Raw genomic sequence first — 18463 nt, 5'->3', positions numbered from 1 at the left:
TTCTCAGGATCTTTGCACCCGAATTCAGTGTAAATGTAATCACATGTCAGTTCTAGTATAATATACACTCCTGGAAATGGAAAAAAGAACACAATGACACCGGTGTGTCAAACCCACCATACTTGCTCCGGACACTGCGAGAGGGCTGTACAAGCAATGATCACACGCACGGCACAGCGGACACACCAGGAACCGCGGTGTTGGCCGTCGAATGGCGGTAGCTGCGCAGCATTTGTGCACCGCCGCCGGCAGTGTCAGCCAGTTTGCCGTGGCATACGGAGCTCCATCGCAGTCTTTAACACTGGTAGCATGCCGCGACAGCGTGGACGTGAACCGTATGTGCAGTTGACGGACTGAGCGAGGGCGTATAGTGGGCATGCGGGAGGCCGGGTGGACGTACCGCCGAATTGCTCAACACGTGGGGCGTGAGGTCTCCACAGTGCATCGATGTTGTCGCCAGTGGTCGGCGGAAGGTGCACGTGCCCGTCGACCTGGGACCGGGCTGCAGCGACGCACGGATGCACGCCAAGACCGTAGGATCCTACACAGTGTCGTAGGGGATCGCACCGCCACTTCCCAGCAAATTAGGGACACTGTTGCTCCTGGGGTATCGGCGAGGACCATTCGCAACCGTCTCCATGAAGCTGGGCTACGGTCCCGCACACCGTTAGGCCGTCTTCCGCTCACGCCCCAACATTGTGCAGCCCGCCTCCAGTGGTGTCGCGACAGGCGTGAATGGAGGGACGAATGGAGACGTGTCGTCTTCAGCGATGAGAGTCGCTTCTGCCTTGGTGCCAGTGATGGTCGTATGCGTGTTTGGCGCCGTGCAGGTGAGCGCCACAATCAGGACTGCATACGACCGAGGCACACATAGCCAACACCCGGCATCATGGTGTGGGGAGCGATCTCCTACACTGGCCGCACACCTCTGGTGATCGTCGAGGCGACACTGAATAGTGCACGGTACATCCAAACCGTCATCGAACCCATCGTTCTACCATTCCTAGACCGGCAAGGGAACTTGCTGTTCCAACAGGACAATGCACGTCCGCATGTATCCCGTGCCACCCAACGTGCTCTAGAAGGTGTAGGTCAACTACCCTGGCCAGCAAGATCTCCGGATCTGTCCCCCATTGAGCATGTTTGGGACTGGATGAAGCGTCGTCTCACGCGGTCTGCACGTCCAGCACGAACGCTTTTCCAACTGAGGCGCCAGGTGGGAATGGCATGGCAAGCCGTTCCACAGGACTACATCCAGCATCTCTACGATCGTCTCCATGGGAGAATAGCAGCCTGCATTGCTGCGAAAGGTGGATATACACTGTACTAGTGCCGACATTGTGCATGCTCTGTTGCCTGTGTCTATGTGCCTGTAGTTCTGTCAGTGTGATCATGTGATGTATCTGACCCCAGGAATGTGTCAATAAAGTTTCCTCTTCCTGGGACAATGAATTCACGGTGTTCTTATTTCAATTTCCAGGAGTGTATTTGTCCAATGAGTAACCGTTTATTATCTGCATTTCTTCTTGGGTAGCAATTTTAATGGTCAGTAGTGTAATAACCCGTCCCAGTTCAAAGACAACAGCGAAGTACATAGCTGCAACACTAGAAGAAAGTATAATCTTCAGTATTCTGGGTTAAATCTGACTTTGACACAGAAAGGGGTGAATTATGCTGCCTCAAAATCCTTCCTCATTTGCCAAATAGCATTAAAAGTCTGTCAGGTAGCCAACCAATATTTAAAAGCAAATTTTAAAAAAATTGAGTGCAACTCCTCCTACTCAATAGATGAATTTTTAGATATGAAGTAATGAAAACTTATGTTAAACTGAGACGATCCGTATCATTACGAAATGTCGTATTCCAATCAAAAGAACACCATCTGTGCAAATAATGTTGGTGGTGGAAAACTTATTTTGGGCAGTTTGTTGTGTATGTTGTGTGGTGTGTGGAGTACTCACTTGGCGGGGCAGCGGTGGGTGTTGCAGGGCAGCAGGAGGCGGGGCGGTCGCTGCGACGCGTTGCACAGCTGCTCATCCGCCTCGGCGCCCGTCACTCGGTTGCGGCACACCGCCCGGGACATCTTGCGCCCTGCACCACACGCCACGCCTCTCAGCACCCAGAAGAAAATTCACTCCACCGGCCCGCAGCCACTCAACATCGTTCTCAGCACGCCCAGTACACATTACTAATCAACCACAAGACACCACGCTAATACCGTGCATTGCCACATTTCGCCTCGATCGTGGCCTCACTTCGGACAGAAAGTGAGGAATAATATACGAATACATGGTTTCGTGGCGATAAATATTGATAAAACTCTCTAAGGCTTCCAGCCACGACAGGTGATTTAAAGTCCACGAGCTTTAATCAGAGTGTTCCTTGTCCATTGTCAAATGGTTCAAACGGCTCTGAGCACTACGGAACTTAACATCTTAGAACGTAGAACTACTTAAACCTAACTAACCTAAGGACATCACACACATCCATTCCCGAGGCGGGATTCGAACCTCCGACCGTAGCGGTCTCGCGGTTCCAGACTGAAGCGCCTAGAACCGCTCGGCCACTCAGACCGGCCTGTCCATTGTTCATGTGATGGCTGCTGTGTTATTGCTGCTGCAGTCCTTAAACAGCCGCGCTGCCTTCTGTTACGTCACTTGTGCCCACGCTATCGCTATATATGACAATATCTGGTAATCCATCAAATGGGACTGCAGTCGGACACGTAGTACTTGAATAATAATGACAAAATCAGCGACTGTATTTGAATCTAACGTCGTTCATTGTTTTTAAAACATGCTACCACTTTCGACACCACGTGGTGTCATCTTCAGACCCCGAACGTTACCTGGCGTAACGCTGCAGAGCGATATGAAGCAGGACACGCATGTAATGGCAGTTGTGGGGAAGGCGGATAATCGTCTTCGGTTCATTGGTAGAATTTTGGGAAGATGTGGTTCATCTGTAAAGGAGACCGCTTATAAAACACTAATACGACCTATTCTTGAGTACTGCTCGAGCGTTTGGGACCCCTATCAGGTCGGATTGAGAGAGGACATAGAAGCAATTCAGAGGCGGGCTGCTAGATTTGTTACTGGTAGGTTTGATCATCACGCGAGTGTTACGAAAATGCTTCAGAAACTCGGGAGGGACTCTCTAGAGGAAATGAGGCGTTCTTTTCGTGAATCGCTACTGAGGAAATGTAGAGAACCATCATGTGAGACTGACTGCAGTACAGTTTTACTGCCGCCAACTTACATTTCGCGGAAATACCACAAAGATTAGATAAGAGGGATTAGGGCTCGTCCAGAGGCAGATATGAAGTAATTTTTCCCTCACATTCGGGGCTTGAAGATGACGCCATGTGCTGTCGAAACTGATAGCGTGTTTCAAAAAGAGTAAATGATGTTAGATTCAAATACAGCCGCTGATTTTGTCATCATTCGTCAAGTAATATATGACAATGTTTTTGTTGCACACCGGCCGCGTCCACTTCAACCTTCAGATGGCCGGCACCCAAGCCGTGCTTACCTGTAGCCCGTGGTCTTTAATGAGAGTGTTGTCATAAATTGTTATCTCAATCGCTTCTTTTATCACTCCAACGCAGGATTCATTTGTCCGTTAAATAAAAGAAGCACTCCCGAATGAAATTCGCCGGCCGCGGTGGCCGAGCGGTTGAAGGCGCTCCATTCCGGAACCGCGCTGCTGCTACGGTCGCAGTTTCGAATCCTGCCTTGGGCATGGATTGTGTGTTGTCCTTAGGTTTATGTAGTTCAAAGTCTAGGGGACTGATGACCTCAGACGTTGAGTCCCATATCTATTTGAACCATTTGTTTGAACCGAATGAAATTCAGGGACCGACAGCCTGTGTCCCTAGCAGTCTGGCCCCTTTAATCCCACAAACCAACCGGATGAAATTCGATATCTGTTTTCCAAAGCATGCCCTTCTGCCGCCTCAGGCGGACACACTTTCCGTCTTCTACTCGGCTCTGTTCAATAGTACGCCCAGTCTATGCGACTTAAAATGGTCCACAACAGTATGGTATTTTGTACACCTCTTTCACAGACGTCATGAGCTGTCGCAGTTTTGCTAGAGATCTAAAAATTGAGTCCTCTTCAGGAGTCGGCTAATCTTTCTTGTTACTGAAGCACAAAACGGCAAAATCGCAAGCTTCTTGCTGGAGATCTAAAAATTGAGTCCTCTTCAGAAGTTGGCTAATCTTTCTTGTTACTGAAGCACAAAACGGCAAAAACGCAAGCTTCTTTGGGACCATTTTGCCGTACTGTGGTGGATTTTAAACAATCTAATGCGGCTGTAAGCCAGAGAGAATTTTATGACGAGAGCTATAAGTTTCTTCAGGTATGTAACGTGTAGCTGAATCCACTCAGTGATGATAACAGCACGTAGAGCTACGAAATAGCGGAGATTTTAATTGCTACGTTTCACTCTGTGTTCCGACAGCCGATCAGTTCCAGTCATTCCACAAGGAAAGAGGTATGCGGCTCGTATTCTCTGTAGTTCAACCATGCCTACACGGTCAATACCGCGGTTCGATCGCGTCCGAATAATTACTTTGTGCAAGGAAGGGCTCTCAACAAGGGAAGTGTCCAGGCGTCTCGGAGTGAACCAAAACGATGTTGTTCGGACATGGAGGAGATACAGAGAGACAGGAACTGTCGATGACATGCCTCGCTCAGGCCGCCCAAGAGCTATTACTGCAGTGGATAACTGCTACTTACGAATTATGGCTCGGAGAAACCCTGACAGCAACGCCTCTATGTTGAATAACACTTTTCGTGCAGCCACAGGACGTCGTATTACGACTCAAACTGAGCGCAATAGACTGCATGATGCACAATTTCACTACGGACGTCCATGGTGAGGTCCATCTTCGCAACCACGATACCATGCAGCGCGGTACAGATGGGCCCAGTAACATGCCGAATGGACCGCTCAGGATTGGCATCACGTTCTCTTCACCGATGAGGGTCGCATATAGCTTCAATCAGACAATCATCGGAGACGTGTTTGGAGGCAACCCGGTCAGGCTAAACGCCTGAGACACACTGTCCAGTGAGTGCAGCAAGGTGGGGGTTCCCTGCTGTTTTGGGGTTGTATTATGTGGGTTCGCCGCAGGAAGTCATGGAAGGCGCCGTAACGGCTGTACGATACGTGAATGCCGTTCTTCCACCGATAGTGCAACCACATCGGCAGCATACTGGCGAGGCATTCGTCTTCATAGACGACAATTCGCGTTCCCATCGTAAGTATCTTGTGAATGACTTGCTCCAGGAAAACGACACCGCTCGACTAGAGGGGCCAGCGTGTTCTACAGAGAGGAACCCTATCGAACATGTCTGGGATGAATTGAAAAGGGCTGTTTATGGACAACGTGACCCACCAACCATTCTGAGGGATCTGCGCTGAATCGCCATTGAGGAGTGGGACAATCTGGACCAACAGTGCCTTGATGAATTTGGGGTCACTATGCAACGACGAATACGGGCATTCATCAATGCAAGAGGACGTTCCACTGGGAATTAGACGTACTGGTGTCTACTGCAATTTGGACCAGCACCTCTGAAGGTCTCGCTGTATGGTGGTACAACAAGCAACGTGTGATTTTCATGAGCAATAAAAAGGGTGGAAATGATGTTTATGTCGATCTCTACTCCAATTTTCTGTACAGGTTCCGGAACTCTCTGAACCGAGGTGATGCAAAACTTTTTTTTGATGTGTGTATAACAAGCAATTTGATGGCTCTATGGCATCAGTGCATAGTGCTGGGCAAGGCATACCTGAAGAAACTTACGAAATCTCTTCCTCGCGGAATAGAGGTCGTTTTCAAGTTCACTGCGGCATCAACGTGAAGTCTCGCGGGGGTGGTTCACTCTGTGCACTGTGCTTACGTGCTATCTACTCTGGAACCTCTCACAGGCGGCTCTTTGAAGGGCCGGCACACTAACAAGAGGCTGAGAGGACAGAGAGTACCCTTAGCTGGCGCTGCAGGTGCGCGCAGTACTTACCGCCTCCGCAGGGGGCGGAGCAGAGCGACGCGGGGGCGTGCTCCCAGTGGAACAGCGGCTGCGCGCAAGACGAGCTGTCTCCCCCGCACACGCCGCACGCGTCCACTCGCTTAGACGAGCCGATGCGCAGGTCGCAGCCCACGCGCTGCAAGTGTCACCAAACACTCATCCATCCATCCATCCAGATTGTCACAAACATTTATTGTTGTTTACAGTTCAGTTTTTAAATGGTGCAGCAATTAAACATTTATATTAATTCAATTACTATTATTATTTTCGTCTGGGAGGTAGTGCAATTGATGAGTGTTTCACACCAGGCGTGTTATGCTTTTTAAAAATTTTTCTTTTTAAAAATCAGTCTTGATCGCACCACGCATGCTACGAGAACATAGGTGACCGATTTCGGTCATATCACATGACCATCATCAGACTCATGGCATCCTTCGAAGATGGTAGGTGGAGCACTCTTCTCAGCTGCTGTGATGTCAACTGGTCAGCTGACCTGTTTCCGCGCACTCAATTCACGTAAAAAATGAATTTTATGCACTACACTTAGCTCGACTTTAAACAATTGTATCTCAACAATGGATAAAGATTACTGGATAAAATCAGTTTCAATATATTTTGGATAAATGGCAGCATCGATCGTAAAGATTGAAATCCTTTATTTTACAAATCGATTTCGGCCACTGAGTGACTATCTTCAGTGCAGACTATTAGAACCTTGTAGGTCCATATCATAAAAACACAAGTGTAACATGTACTATGATGATTACTTCCAACAGATATCTTCATTTTTACTGCATACAATATGTTTGAAATTGCAGAAGAACTTATCTTATGGCTTCAGCAATTGCAGATCCAACATAATGTTGGGTCGGCAGCCCAATTTGATCCATGTCATTCCAGTTCGGAGTTATTTAAGGGTGACTTTTGCACATGAAATCCAGACGGTGCACGTACAAATGCCGCAATTAACTGAAAAATAATTTCAGCCAAATTAAAATCTTTCGCAAAATATCGATTCGCTCAATTTGCGGGGCAGCTCCGGTTCGACATTCAGATTTTGCTTAATATACCGTAACCTAGCTACAGTAAGACAGGTGTTCCAATGGCTATACAAATGTCCGCAGGTCTGGGCTAAGGCCAAATATTTTTATTCTATGTTCCTAGCTCAAATAGGAACCGAGCACCAAGACATTGTCAAACCGCGATTCTGCGCCCGTTCTTTTCATAAATGTAATAAATTTCTTCATTTCCGTCTATGAATGCAGAACTGTTGGTTAGGCTACCGGCTTCGGTCAGCAATGACCATCTTCAAATCTGTTTCAAAACGTGTCCTAATATAATGAAGCCATAGTGGCAGATCTGAAGACGGTCAATGCTGCCCGAAAGCGGTAATCTGTGAGCTAACAATTTTGTGACGACACACGGAAATAAAGAACTTTATTCTACACTTTGTGGATCGCTGCTCTATTCGCGACCATTTTTCAGCTTGTGAAACTTTTCAAACCTATTCGATACAGTGCTTCCGCGGACACAATATTCAAGTACAACGCTGCCGTCCTACCTACGTACACTGTCCCACGTGACTCTCTCTCACCGCTGACGCCGAAAGACCACCCCAGCAGAACGCACGCGCTGCCGTTAAGTCCCCGCCGCCAAAGATGAGCAGAACACAAGTAAGCATCGAAGTCGACTCAAAGATAAAAATGACGATCGATGGAAACTGGCGGCGAGTAACTCACGGAGGCTAATTTGTTTCTATTCAGTTGTATTGATCACCTGTCGTTGATGTGTGTTGTGTTACAGATAACTGGCAGCGGTCGACGCGAGCATACTGGGAGCAGAGCATCACCGGAGCAGAGAGAGATATTTAAGGACCTGTCCTCTCCTTTACATCTGGGGTTATGTTGTCACTGTTGCGTGACTCCATCTTTCCGGTGGAGAATTATAGCATCTGAAATTCAGTTGCAGTGTAAAGTTGAGTACATTTATATGTCATTTCCTGTCTCGTGGATCTCTCGTATTGATCTGAAACCTTGGTCTGCTCTCGTCTATCGCTAATTCACACGTAATATTGAAGCAACGCCATTTTAGGGGTATTGTCATATGGGCATGTTCTAGTTGTAATCATTCTAAGAGTATTGTTGATTAATCAACTGAGTAAGTAAACTTGAAGCACCTCCTTAATTATTTTAGTCATTTGTATATAGTTTTGTTTAGGAACGTTCGCAAGTCAAACCTTAAAAGTTGTTCTTACACTTAATCTGGTCCTCAGCTGATTGGACGTAATGAGAGTTCTAATGGGAATTGTATGGACATTTGTGCTATTTAAGTAGAGCTTTACCTGAGTATATTTGTCTAGTCATATTCAAATTTCAAATTTTATGGATCTTGTTCCGGTTAAAGAAATTTATTAGTTACTTGTCCAAGTGATCTGGCCTTGTAAGGCAGTCTCCTTTATCACTGTGATTGTGATTTTATGATGCTTTTCATTGTAATAAAATATTTAGCAACTACAACGGATTACTATTGTGATTTGGTGTGTCACTACCATTACCACATTTCAAAGGTGACAATTATCGAACTATATGAAATAACATCGTCGAAACTTCTGAACGATTTGCGTTACGATGTTCACACTGCACGGTTGCCCCATCGTGGAAATTATGATGCGCATGCGCATTGTATCTTCACCCTCAACAGGTGACTGTGTGGTCAAGGAAAAATTGGTGCGATATTCCTTCGGGCACGGTGACTGCTGAATGGTACGTGAAGATTTTGGAAGATGATGTCATGTCCAGTCACGGAAAAATTCGTGCGATATTCCATGATGGCACGGATACTGCCGAATGGTACGTGAAGGTTTTGGAAGATGATTTCATGCCCATTATCCAAATCGGCACTGATTTTGACAAGATGTGGTTCAAGCAAGACGGAGCTCGACCCCATCTAAGCAGGAGAGTGTCTGATGTCCTGGAGGAGCATTTTGGGGACCGCATTCTGGGTCTGGGGTACCCAGAGGCCACTGGAATGCGCCTCGATTGGCCGCTATATTCTCCGTATCTCAACACATGCGATTCCTTTTTGTGGGCTGTATTAAAGACAAGGTGTACAGCAATAACCCCAGGACCATTGTTGAGCTGAAACCAGTCATTCAGGAGGTCGTCGACAGCATCGATGTTCCCACACTTCAGCGGCTCATCATCGCCAATGATGGCAGGCATATCGCACATGTCATAACCTAAATCCGAATATCTGTAGCGACATTTACATGTTGAATAAAGAGCGTACACGCAGTAGTTTGTAACAACAGTCATGCTCATAAATTAAGGACAACTGCAGAATGTAGTGTCACACAACGTGGCACTACACAAAACTGGCGCTAATAGCATATGCACATAGGGAACTCTCACGACACAGATTTGTAAGTCCACGGTATTGGTGATAAGTTGAGAAAACAGTCCTGAAACACATGTGCTACAAAACGCCACTGTTTCCTGCGCATGTACCCCGACATCAATACGGGATATGATCACCATGCACACGTACACAGACCGCACAACAGGTTGGCATACTCTGGATCAGGTGGTCGAGCAGCTGCTGGGGTATAGCCTCCCATTCTTGCATCAGTGCCTGTCGGAGCTCCTGAAGTGCCCTAGGAGTTTGAAGACGTGCAGCGATACGTCGACCGAGAGCGTCCCAGACATGCTCGTTCGGGTTTAGGTCTGGAGAACAGGCAGGTCACTCCATCCGCCTGATATCTTCAGTTTCAAGATACTCCTCCACGATGGCTGCTAGGTGGGGCCGTGCGTTATCATCCATCAGGAGGAAGATGGGACCCATTGCACCCCTGAAAGGCGGACATACTGGTGCAAAATGACTTCCCGAAGCACCTGGCCTGTTACAGTTCCTCTGTGAAAGACATGCAGAGGTGTACGTGCGCCACCCCACACCATCAAACCACGACCTCCATACTGGTCCCTTTCAAGGACATTAAGAGGTTGGTATCTGGTTCCTATTTCACGCCAGACGAAAACCCGGCGAGAATCACTGTTCAGACTATACCTGGACTCGTGCGCGAACATAACCTGGGACCACTGTGCCCATGACCATGTGCTCTGTTCTTGACACCAGGCTTTACAGGCTCTCCTGTGACCAGGGGTCAGTAGAATGCACCTTGCAGATCTCTGGGCGAATAAACCATGTCTGTTCAGTCGTCTGTAGACGGTGTGTCTGGAGACAGCTGTTCCAGTGGCTGTGGTAAGGTCCCGAGCAAGGCTACCTGCAGTATTCTGTGGCGTCTGCGGGCACTGATGGTGAGATATCGGTCTTCTTGTGGTGTTGTACTCTAGGGACGTTCCGTACTGTAGCGCCTGGACACGTTTCCTGTCTGCTGGAATCATTGCCCTAATCGTGAGATCACTCTTTGTGGCACACGGAGGGCCCGTGCTACGACCTGCTATGTTTTATCAACCTCCAGTCGCCCTAGTATTCTGCTCCCCATAACGTCATCAATATGTGTACTGACTTGGCAGAAAATCCTAAGAAATTTTGGTCTTATGTGAAAGCGGTATGTGGATCAAAACAGAGTGTCCAGACACTCTGTGACCAAAATGGTACTGAAGCAGAGGATGACAGACTAAAGGTCGAAATACTAAATGTCTTTTTGCAAAGCTGTTTCACAGAGGAAGACTGCACTGTACTTCCTTCTCTAGATTGTCGCACAGATGACAAAATGGTAGATATCGAAATAGACGACAGAGGGATAAAAAAACAATTAAAATCGCTCAAAAGAGGATAGGCCGCTGAACCTGATGGGATACCAGTTCGATTTTACACAGAGTACGCGTAGCGTTCCAAAGGATGGGAAAAGGGCACAGGTCATCCCCGTTTTCAAGAAGGGACGTCGAACAGATGTGCAGAACTATAGACCTATATCTCTAACGTCGATCAGTTGTAGAATTTTGGAACACGTATTATGTTCGAGTATAGTGACTTTTCTGGAGACTAGAAATCTACTCTGTAGGAATCAGTATGGGTTTCGAAAAAGAAGGTCGTGTGAAACCCAGCTCGCGCTATTCGTCAACGAGACTCAGAGGGCCATAGACACGGGTTGAGAGGTAGATGTCGTGTTCCTTGACCTCCGCAAGGCGTTCGATACAGTTCCCCACAGTCGTTTAATGAACAAAGTAAGAGCATATGGACTATGAGACCAATTGTGTGATTGGATTGAGGAGTTCCTAGATAACATAACGCAGCATGTCATTCTCAATGAAGAGAAGTCTTCCGAAGTAAGAGTGATTTCAGGTGTGCCGCAGGGGAGTGTCATAGGACCGTTGCTATTCACAATATACATAAATAACCTGGTGGATGACATCGGAAGTTAACTGAGGCTTTTTGCGGATGATGCTGTGGTGTATCGAGAGGTTGTAACCATGGAAAATTGTACTGAAATGCAGGAGGATCTGCAGCGAATTGACGTATGGTGCAGGGAATGACAATTGAATCTCAATGTAGACAAGTGTAATGTGCTGCGAATACACAGAAAGATAGATCCCTTATCATTTAGCTACAAAATAGCTGGTCAGCAACTCGAAGCAGTTAATTCCATAAATTATCTGGGCGTACGCATTAGGAGTGATTTAAAATGGAATGATCATATAAAGTTGATCGTCGGTAAAGCAGATGCTAGACTGAGATTCATTGGAAGAATCCTAAGGAAATGTAATACGAAAACAAAGGAAGTAGGTTACAGTACACTTGTTCGCCCACTGCTTGAATACTGCTCACCAGTGTGGGATCCGTACCAGATAGGGTTGATAGAAGAGTTGGGGGAGATCCAACGGAGAGCAGGGTGCTTCGTTACAGGATCATTTAGTAATCGCGAAAGCGTTACGGAGATGATAGATAAACTCCAATGGAAGACTCTGCAGGAGAGACGGTCAGTAGCTCAGTTCGGGCTTTTGTTGAAGTATCGAGAACATGCCTTCATCGAGGAGTCAAGCAGTATATTGCTCCCTCCTACGTATATCTCGCGAAGAGACCATGAGGATAAAATCAGAGAGATTAGAGCCCACACAGAAGCATACCGACAATCCTTTTTTCCACGAACAATACGAGACTGGATTAGAAGGGAGAACCGATAGATGTACTCAAGGTACGCTCCGCCGCACACCGTCAGGTGGCTTGCGAAGTATGGATATAGATAGACAGATAGATAGATGTGTTCTTTGAGTCACGATTAGGACGTCTGAAAACGTGTGCACACTTACTCGATGTACCGTATTCTTACATGAAGCAACACACCTCTGCTTTAATGGATTGCTGCCAGCGCCACCGTGCGACGACCGCAGGTCAAATGCACCGCATGGTCATACGCCAAGGTGATTTAATCGTGCAAACCACCCACCAGAGCGTTGTTTAACCATGTATCAGCATTATCCTTAATTTATGAGCGCTAGTGTAATTTACGTATTTTTTTTCATATAGCTCAGTAATTGTCACCCTGTATATAGATGTAGATGATGAGTGAGCAACAGGCAGATGCGTAAGAAGTGGAGAATGAAGGAAGGGAGCGGGCAGTGGCACCCACCTGGCACTGGCCGCTGATGCACATGTCTAGGGAGCCGGGGCGGCAGCGCGTGCCGTCCCTGACGCGGTCGGCGAGCCGGGCCACGACGAGCGAGCCGCCGGGGCGCGTGGCGCGGCAGGTGAGCGCGCACGGCGCAGCCTCGTCCTCGTGCGCCGACCAGCGCAGCAGCTCGCCCTCCCACGGGTCGCCGCTCAGCGCCGCGCACTGCTCGTCTCGGAAGTCGCCCGCCTCCGGGCACGGCTGCCGACAAGCGCACACGCATACGTACACTCTCAGCGCCTTATCTAGCATCCGTAGACCCCTAAATCTGGGCATACAGAACATCTAGCAACTTGTTTCCCAACCTTTATTGCGCCGTACTCCTGAGTGCATTTATTTAGCGTATGGCTCATAACATCACAGTAAAAATTACAGAAACAACACGATTTAAAAAAAAATCATGTATAAACAGAACAATAAATAACAATTTGCATATAAGGACACCACCAATTGCAAATTTACACTCACAGAAGAGCAGACGTCCAGCTTAGATAATATATAGTCGATTGCCTCTTGGGTAGCCATTAGGAAATCCTGTGGGTCACCCTCATATGCCCTTAGTGGGCATTCCTGCACCATGTGTTTCACCGTCTGTCTCTCAGCGCCACAGTCGCAAGCGGCCGAAGGAAGTTTACCCCATCTGTGTAAGGAGTCGGCGCATCTCCCACAGTTGGTTCTGATGCGATTAAGAGTTGACCAAACTTTGCGAGGGCAACCAAATCCTTTTGGTTTCCTAAAGATGCATTGCATACTGCGGCAGCTTACTGCTGTTCTGCTCTCCCATTCCTCTTTCCATCGGTCATTTATTTTAGAGTTGGTTTGGTGCAGAGCCTGTGCGGTCCTTAGTGGGAGATGCCTAGACCAGAGTCGGTTTCCTTGGATGTCGTGAGTATCTTCATCGAATTGTAATTGAGTGTTGGTCACGATTTTTTGAAATTCTCTAACCAGAGCGTGTTCTCGGCGCAGGTTAGGAGGGGGAATGTTACTGAGAACGGACAGCGCCTGAGTGCAATTAGACATTAGATACACTGAAGCACCAAAGAAACTGGTATAGGCATGCGTATTCAAATACACAGATATGTAAACAGGCAGAAGACGGCGCTGCGGTCGGCAACGCCTATATAAGACAACAGGTGTCTGGCGCAGTTGTTATCCATAAGCCTCCTCGTTACTCCACAAGGCTCCTTCATGAGGAAGCTGGCGTCCCGTTGCTGCGGGATCGCTTCAGGCAGTCCGCCAGGGTGTTCTATGCCTCTGCAGAACACTCTGGCAGTCGTCTTATCCGCGGACTGGGACACCAAGTCCACCGCAGGCCAACCACGCGTTGGCCTGATCTGCTGCGGGAGTAGTTTCTCCCGCAGCCTCTATGAATCATTTGACGCAGCGTCGGCCCCCACGCGGCCGCTCCCATAGGCCAATCCTAATCATGAGGCCCCCCAATAGTTCTTGAGGTCCACACAGGAAGAGCAGCTTCGCTGCTTAGCCTGTCTCCCTCCTGGTAGATGTAACCAGAGATTTGCAGTGCAGTGCAGTGCAGTGCAGTGCAGTGCGCAGTTGTTAGATCGGTTACTGCTGCTACAATCGCAGATTTAAATGAGTTTCAACGCGGTGTTGTAATCGGCGCACGGCCGATGGGATGCAGCACGTACGAAGCAGCTATGACGCGGGGATTTTCTCGTACGACCATTTCAAGAGTGTACCTTGAATATCAGGAATCCGGCAAAACAACAAATCTCCGACATCGTTTCAGCCGGAGAAAGATTTTGCAAGAAAGGGACTAACGACGACTTAAGAGAATCGTTCAACGTGACAGAAGAACCCTTCCGCGAATCGCTGCAGGTTTCAGTGCTGAGCCATAAAGAAGTGACAGCGCCCGGTCCGTTCAACGAAACGCCATCGATATATATCCTGCCCACCACCCCTCAGGCTGGCCGGTGTGGCTGAGCGGTTCTAGGCGCTTCAGTCTGGAACCGCGCGACCGCTACGGTCGCAGGTTCGAATCCTGCCTCGGACTTGGATGTGTGTGATGTTCTTAGGTTAGTTAGGTTTAAGTAGTTCTAAGTTCTAGAGGACTGATGACCTCAGATGTTAAGTCCCATAGTGCTCAGAGCCATTTGAACCATTTTTGAACCACCCCTCAACACCTTCCAACTGGCACATGCATCTCTGCCTCCTGCCCTCACTCTGTCCGTTTCCTCTTACCCTCACTCTAGTCATCCCCTCCCCTACCGATGCCAACCTGTCCCAGCCTTGATCACCAGCATATGTAGCCCATAAAATACAGTTTAGTAAAGAAGGCTGATACTATTCCCAGAACGTGCCTGTCATGCAGACCAAGCTACACATTTATATGTCTATCATGTACAGGCCACCATGCAAAGTAGGCCTATAAAGCAGGCCAATACTACTTCAACATAACATGCCTGTGATTCAGTGCAGCCTAGAAGTTGTGGGGGCAGTAAATCGTTTCTAGTCCCTGACATGTAGGCTCCCGTGCAAAGCAGGGTTTTTTGCGGACCAATAATGTTCACGTACAAAATTCTTCTCGTGCAGGACAACCTACAAGCCAGGGACTGGACAAAATTCGTTTTCGCCAACATCTTCGCTCATATTGGAATTACGATGTTGTAAACCCCACAGTGCTGATACTAGTGGGGCCTGCTGTTTCTGCAATGAATTTGGTTGAAGTGGATCCAAAGGTTCGGAGGAAATCCTGGACATATCACACATACACTCTGCTTCATATGTGTGGAACAGATGTATGTAACGGGTAGCTTATGAGCCGTAAGACTGATGATAGAAGTGGGCAAATAAGACTGAGGAAAGAGGCAAAGAAAACAGTAGTAGAGCAAAACATAATATCTGTGACTTTAAATATGAAGAAATCAATAACTGCATAGGGAGTTCAAAGTCCAAAGAAACATGAAAGCTAATACAACAGCTAAGAATAGATAACAGTAGTAGTACAAACTTATAGGTGGTAAGCCTAGACACAGGGAACACATACAATGAAGAACTGTTTGAAGAAGATCAATCCAAATTTCAGGATAAGTGATGCTTTGCAGGCACTGAACATGACACAGAAATCCAGGAGATAACAATAGCGGAAGTACAGGATACAATTAAACAATTCAAAAATGGCAAAGCACCACGATGTGGAGCTGCATATCTGGATCTGTTGAAGGCCAGGCCAAACGAGTCATTTGAACATTTCGCAAATCCACGTCGAGTTTGAAGAAGGGTTCATCACAAATATATTTAAAAAGAGATCAAGGATGACTGCACAAATTATCGAGGCACCACAGTTCTCAGTTCTATATCGTTAATTAAAACTAAAATTGAGGATGTATTAGAGTAGCACGAGAGAGGTAACTGACAACAGACTGGCACATATGTTGGAGACACACACAGTTTTTATAGACCTGCAGAAGGCCTACCACAGTGTAACACTTTCTATCACGTGGGAAGCAATGAAAAACCAGGTCATTCATATATATGTTATGTACTAGCCATTAGAAAGCTGTAATCAGAGAATACTTGTCGTGTTAAAGTTGGGAAGTTACTATAACGTAAACTTCAGATTAGAAAGAGCTGAAATAAGGATACTGTTTAGCGCCTACTCTCTTCAAAATATTTGAACGAAGCAGTGAAGAATTGGAAAAGGAAGTGAAAAACATGGAAATTAGAGAACATGACGACATATTGTTCTCCCTACATTTTTCCGACGATCAGGTTATCTTCGCCGAGGATAGGAGGATGTGTCTTATATGTTAAGAAAGCTTAAAGAAGAAATAGCAGCAGCGAGGCATGAAACTTAACTTTACAAAGACTGAATACTTCGTTGTCGGAGGAATAGGACGGGATTTTGCTGTGGATGTTGGTATTATAAAAAAGTTTCGCCGCTCATATAAATATTAAGGGGCAATCATTTCGAGAAAGGTGGAAGCACCGAATAGGAATCAAGCAATTACACTCCATTTTTTGGAATAAAACGGCACGGAGAATATACGAAACTGTAGTTGAGAGCATTATTCTATATGATTCTGAACTGTGGGAAGTTTCCAGGGACAATGAGAAGAAGTTCAAGGCAATGGAAATGGAGTTTTGGAGACGAAATTGTGAAGTAATAAGAAGAGAGAAAATAGGAAACGAAATGCTACAAGAACAGAAGAGACTATCTTGAAAGTAAACGGCTATTATCGTATGGACATCTTATATACTACCAAATGAAAGATGACCCTCTAAATATGGCACTGGGGACCTCCACGATACAGAAATGGAAACGCCGTGTGGCTAGGGCCTCCCGTCGGGTAGAGCGTTCGACTGGTGCAAGTCTTTCGAGTTGACTCAACCTCGGCGACTTGCGTGTCGATGGGAATGAAATGATGGAGATAGTAACAATACAACACCCAGTCTCTGAGCGGAGAAACCTGGATGCCTGAGACGCCACATGATGTAAAAACTCGAAGATAGAAGAAGAAGATATATAGAAGAAGAAAACAGACAGATTCATTTAAACACAAAAAGATTTCATATTTCGGTCATCCAAAGCTCAGGGTATATTGCAGCAGTCTCATTTTACTTCACAAGGTCCACTAATGAACATTTCGAAGATGGTCTGTGATCTGAATTTCACGACACTCGCACATAACAGTGTCAAAAGTTCTACAGTGCCACCCATCCACATGAGAAACTGGCAGCAGAACTTCCAGTTTGTTAAGGGCGTTTGGACACTTGTATTGCTGTGTTGACTTATGGACACCTCAGATGGTTGCACTAAATTTGTGAAGCTTTGCCTACATTTAAGTCGTGTGGACACTGTTTGATGGTTTTATAATGAGTGACATCTATCACTTCTCTGTTTGTTCAGTTGTTTTGAGCTCAGGGCCGATATTCTGCTATGTGTGGAGCGATACACTATAATGAACACAAGTGACCCAATCTAGTTTTTTCATTCCAGTTATCTTGCTGCAGGTATCATTAAGGACCGTCTCAATTTTCTTGGCGTGTTTAGGTGTCTCCCAAAACGGATATCCATACTTGGTGACCGAGAGAACTTTCTCTTTGGGCTCCTCAAAATGTTTTCTTATATGTCATAATTCTATCGAGTGTGATGCCTAGGTATGTTGGATGGAAACAGTTTTACACACATGAATCATTCCTCCCTATTGTTAAGGTAGACACTGCACACCTGATGTTTGCTAGGACTCATCGTTTCGTTGATTTACTCCATGGTAGTTTGTGAGGGCCATGACGTCCTCGCTTATGCTACCCTTCATAAGACAGGGAGACTTTGCCTGGCATGCAATGGTACAATCTTTTGCGTAAATGAAATATTTTGTGTTTCCCTCAATAGGCTGATGATTCGTCTATATTTTAAACAGCATTGGAGACAGCAAATTTGTGGCAAATTGTTGTACTGGTAGTAGGGAAAGGAATAAAAGACAGAATTCCGGGAGAATATTGGTTCGATAGAAGAAATCAGACAGGAGAAAGACTGACGGAGGTCTGTAATAAATTTTAGCTGTTCGAAAATCACAAGAGGAGAAGTTACACTAGGGAAAGGCCCTGAGACATGGGAAGATCCCTGCTGTATTACCTCGTGGTCAGACAGAGGTTCCGATATCAGATGGTGGATTGTAAGAGTACTCAGAAGCAGATGGATTCGGATAACATCTTAGTAACGATGACGAGTTAGTCGAAATTTAAGAGAATTGTCCAGAAAAATCAGGTTGGAAAAAAAGTGGGACACCGAATTGGTGAGGAACGAGAATGCGCTTTTGAAGTTCTTTAAGGCTG

The 18463-nt window shown here is 46.6% G+C and overlaps 1 protein-coding gene across 13 annotated transcripts in view; it reads right to left on the bottom strand.

Moving 5' to 3' along the window:
* The window catches only part of LOC126272639 (protein madd-4), a 1706630-nt gene that overhangs the window by 298757 nt on the left and 1389410 nt on the right, over window positions 1-18463 (bottom strand). For all 13 annotated transcript variants that reach the window (XM_049975622.1, XM_049975626.1, XM_049975621.1 and 10 more), the window contains 3 exons: window positions 12626-12865; window positions 6028-6172; window positions 1962-2091 (listed from right to left, as the gene is read on the bottom strand). In XM_049975622.1, coding sequence (XP_049831579.1) covers window positions 1962-2091; window positions 6028-6172; window positions 12626-12865 — 515 coding nt within the window. The remainder of the gene's footprint in view (window positions 1-1961; window positions 2092-6027; window positions 6173-12625; window positions 12866-18463) is intronic.

Source organism: Schistocerca gregaria, chromosome 5 (assembly GCF_023897955.1).
Source record: "Schistocerca gregaria isolate iqSchGreg1 chromosome 5, iqSchGreg1.2, whole genome shotgun sequence".
Taxonomy (NCBI): Eukaryota; Metazoa; Arthropoda; class Insecta; order Orthoptera; family Acrididae; genus Schistocerca; species Schistocerca gregaria.
Note: the sequence above shows the minus strand (reverse complement) of the source record. Positions and strands in the feature narration are given on the sequence as shown.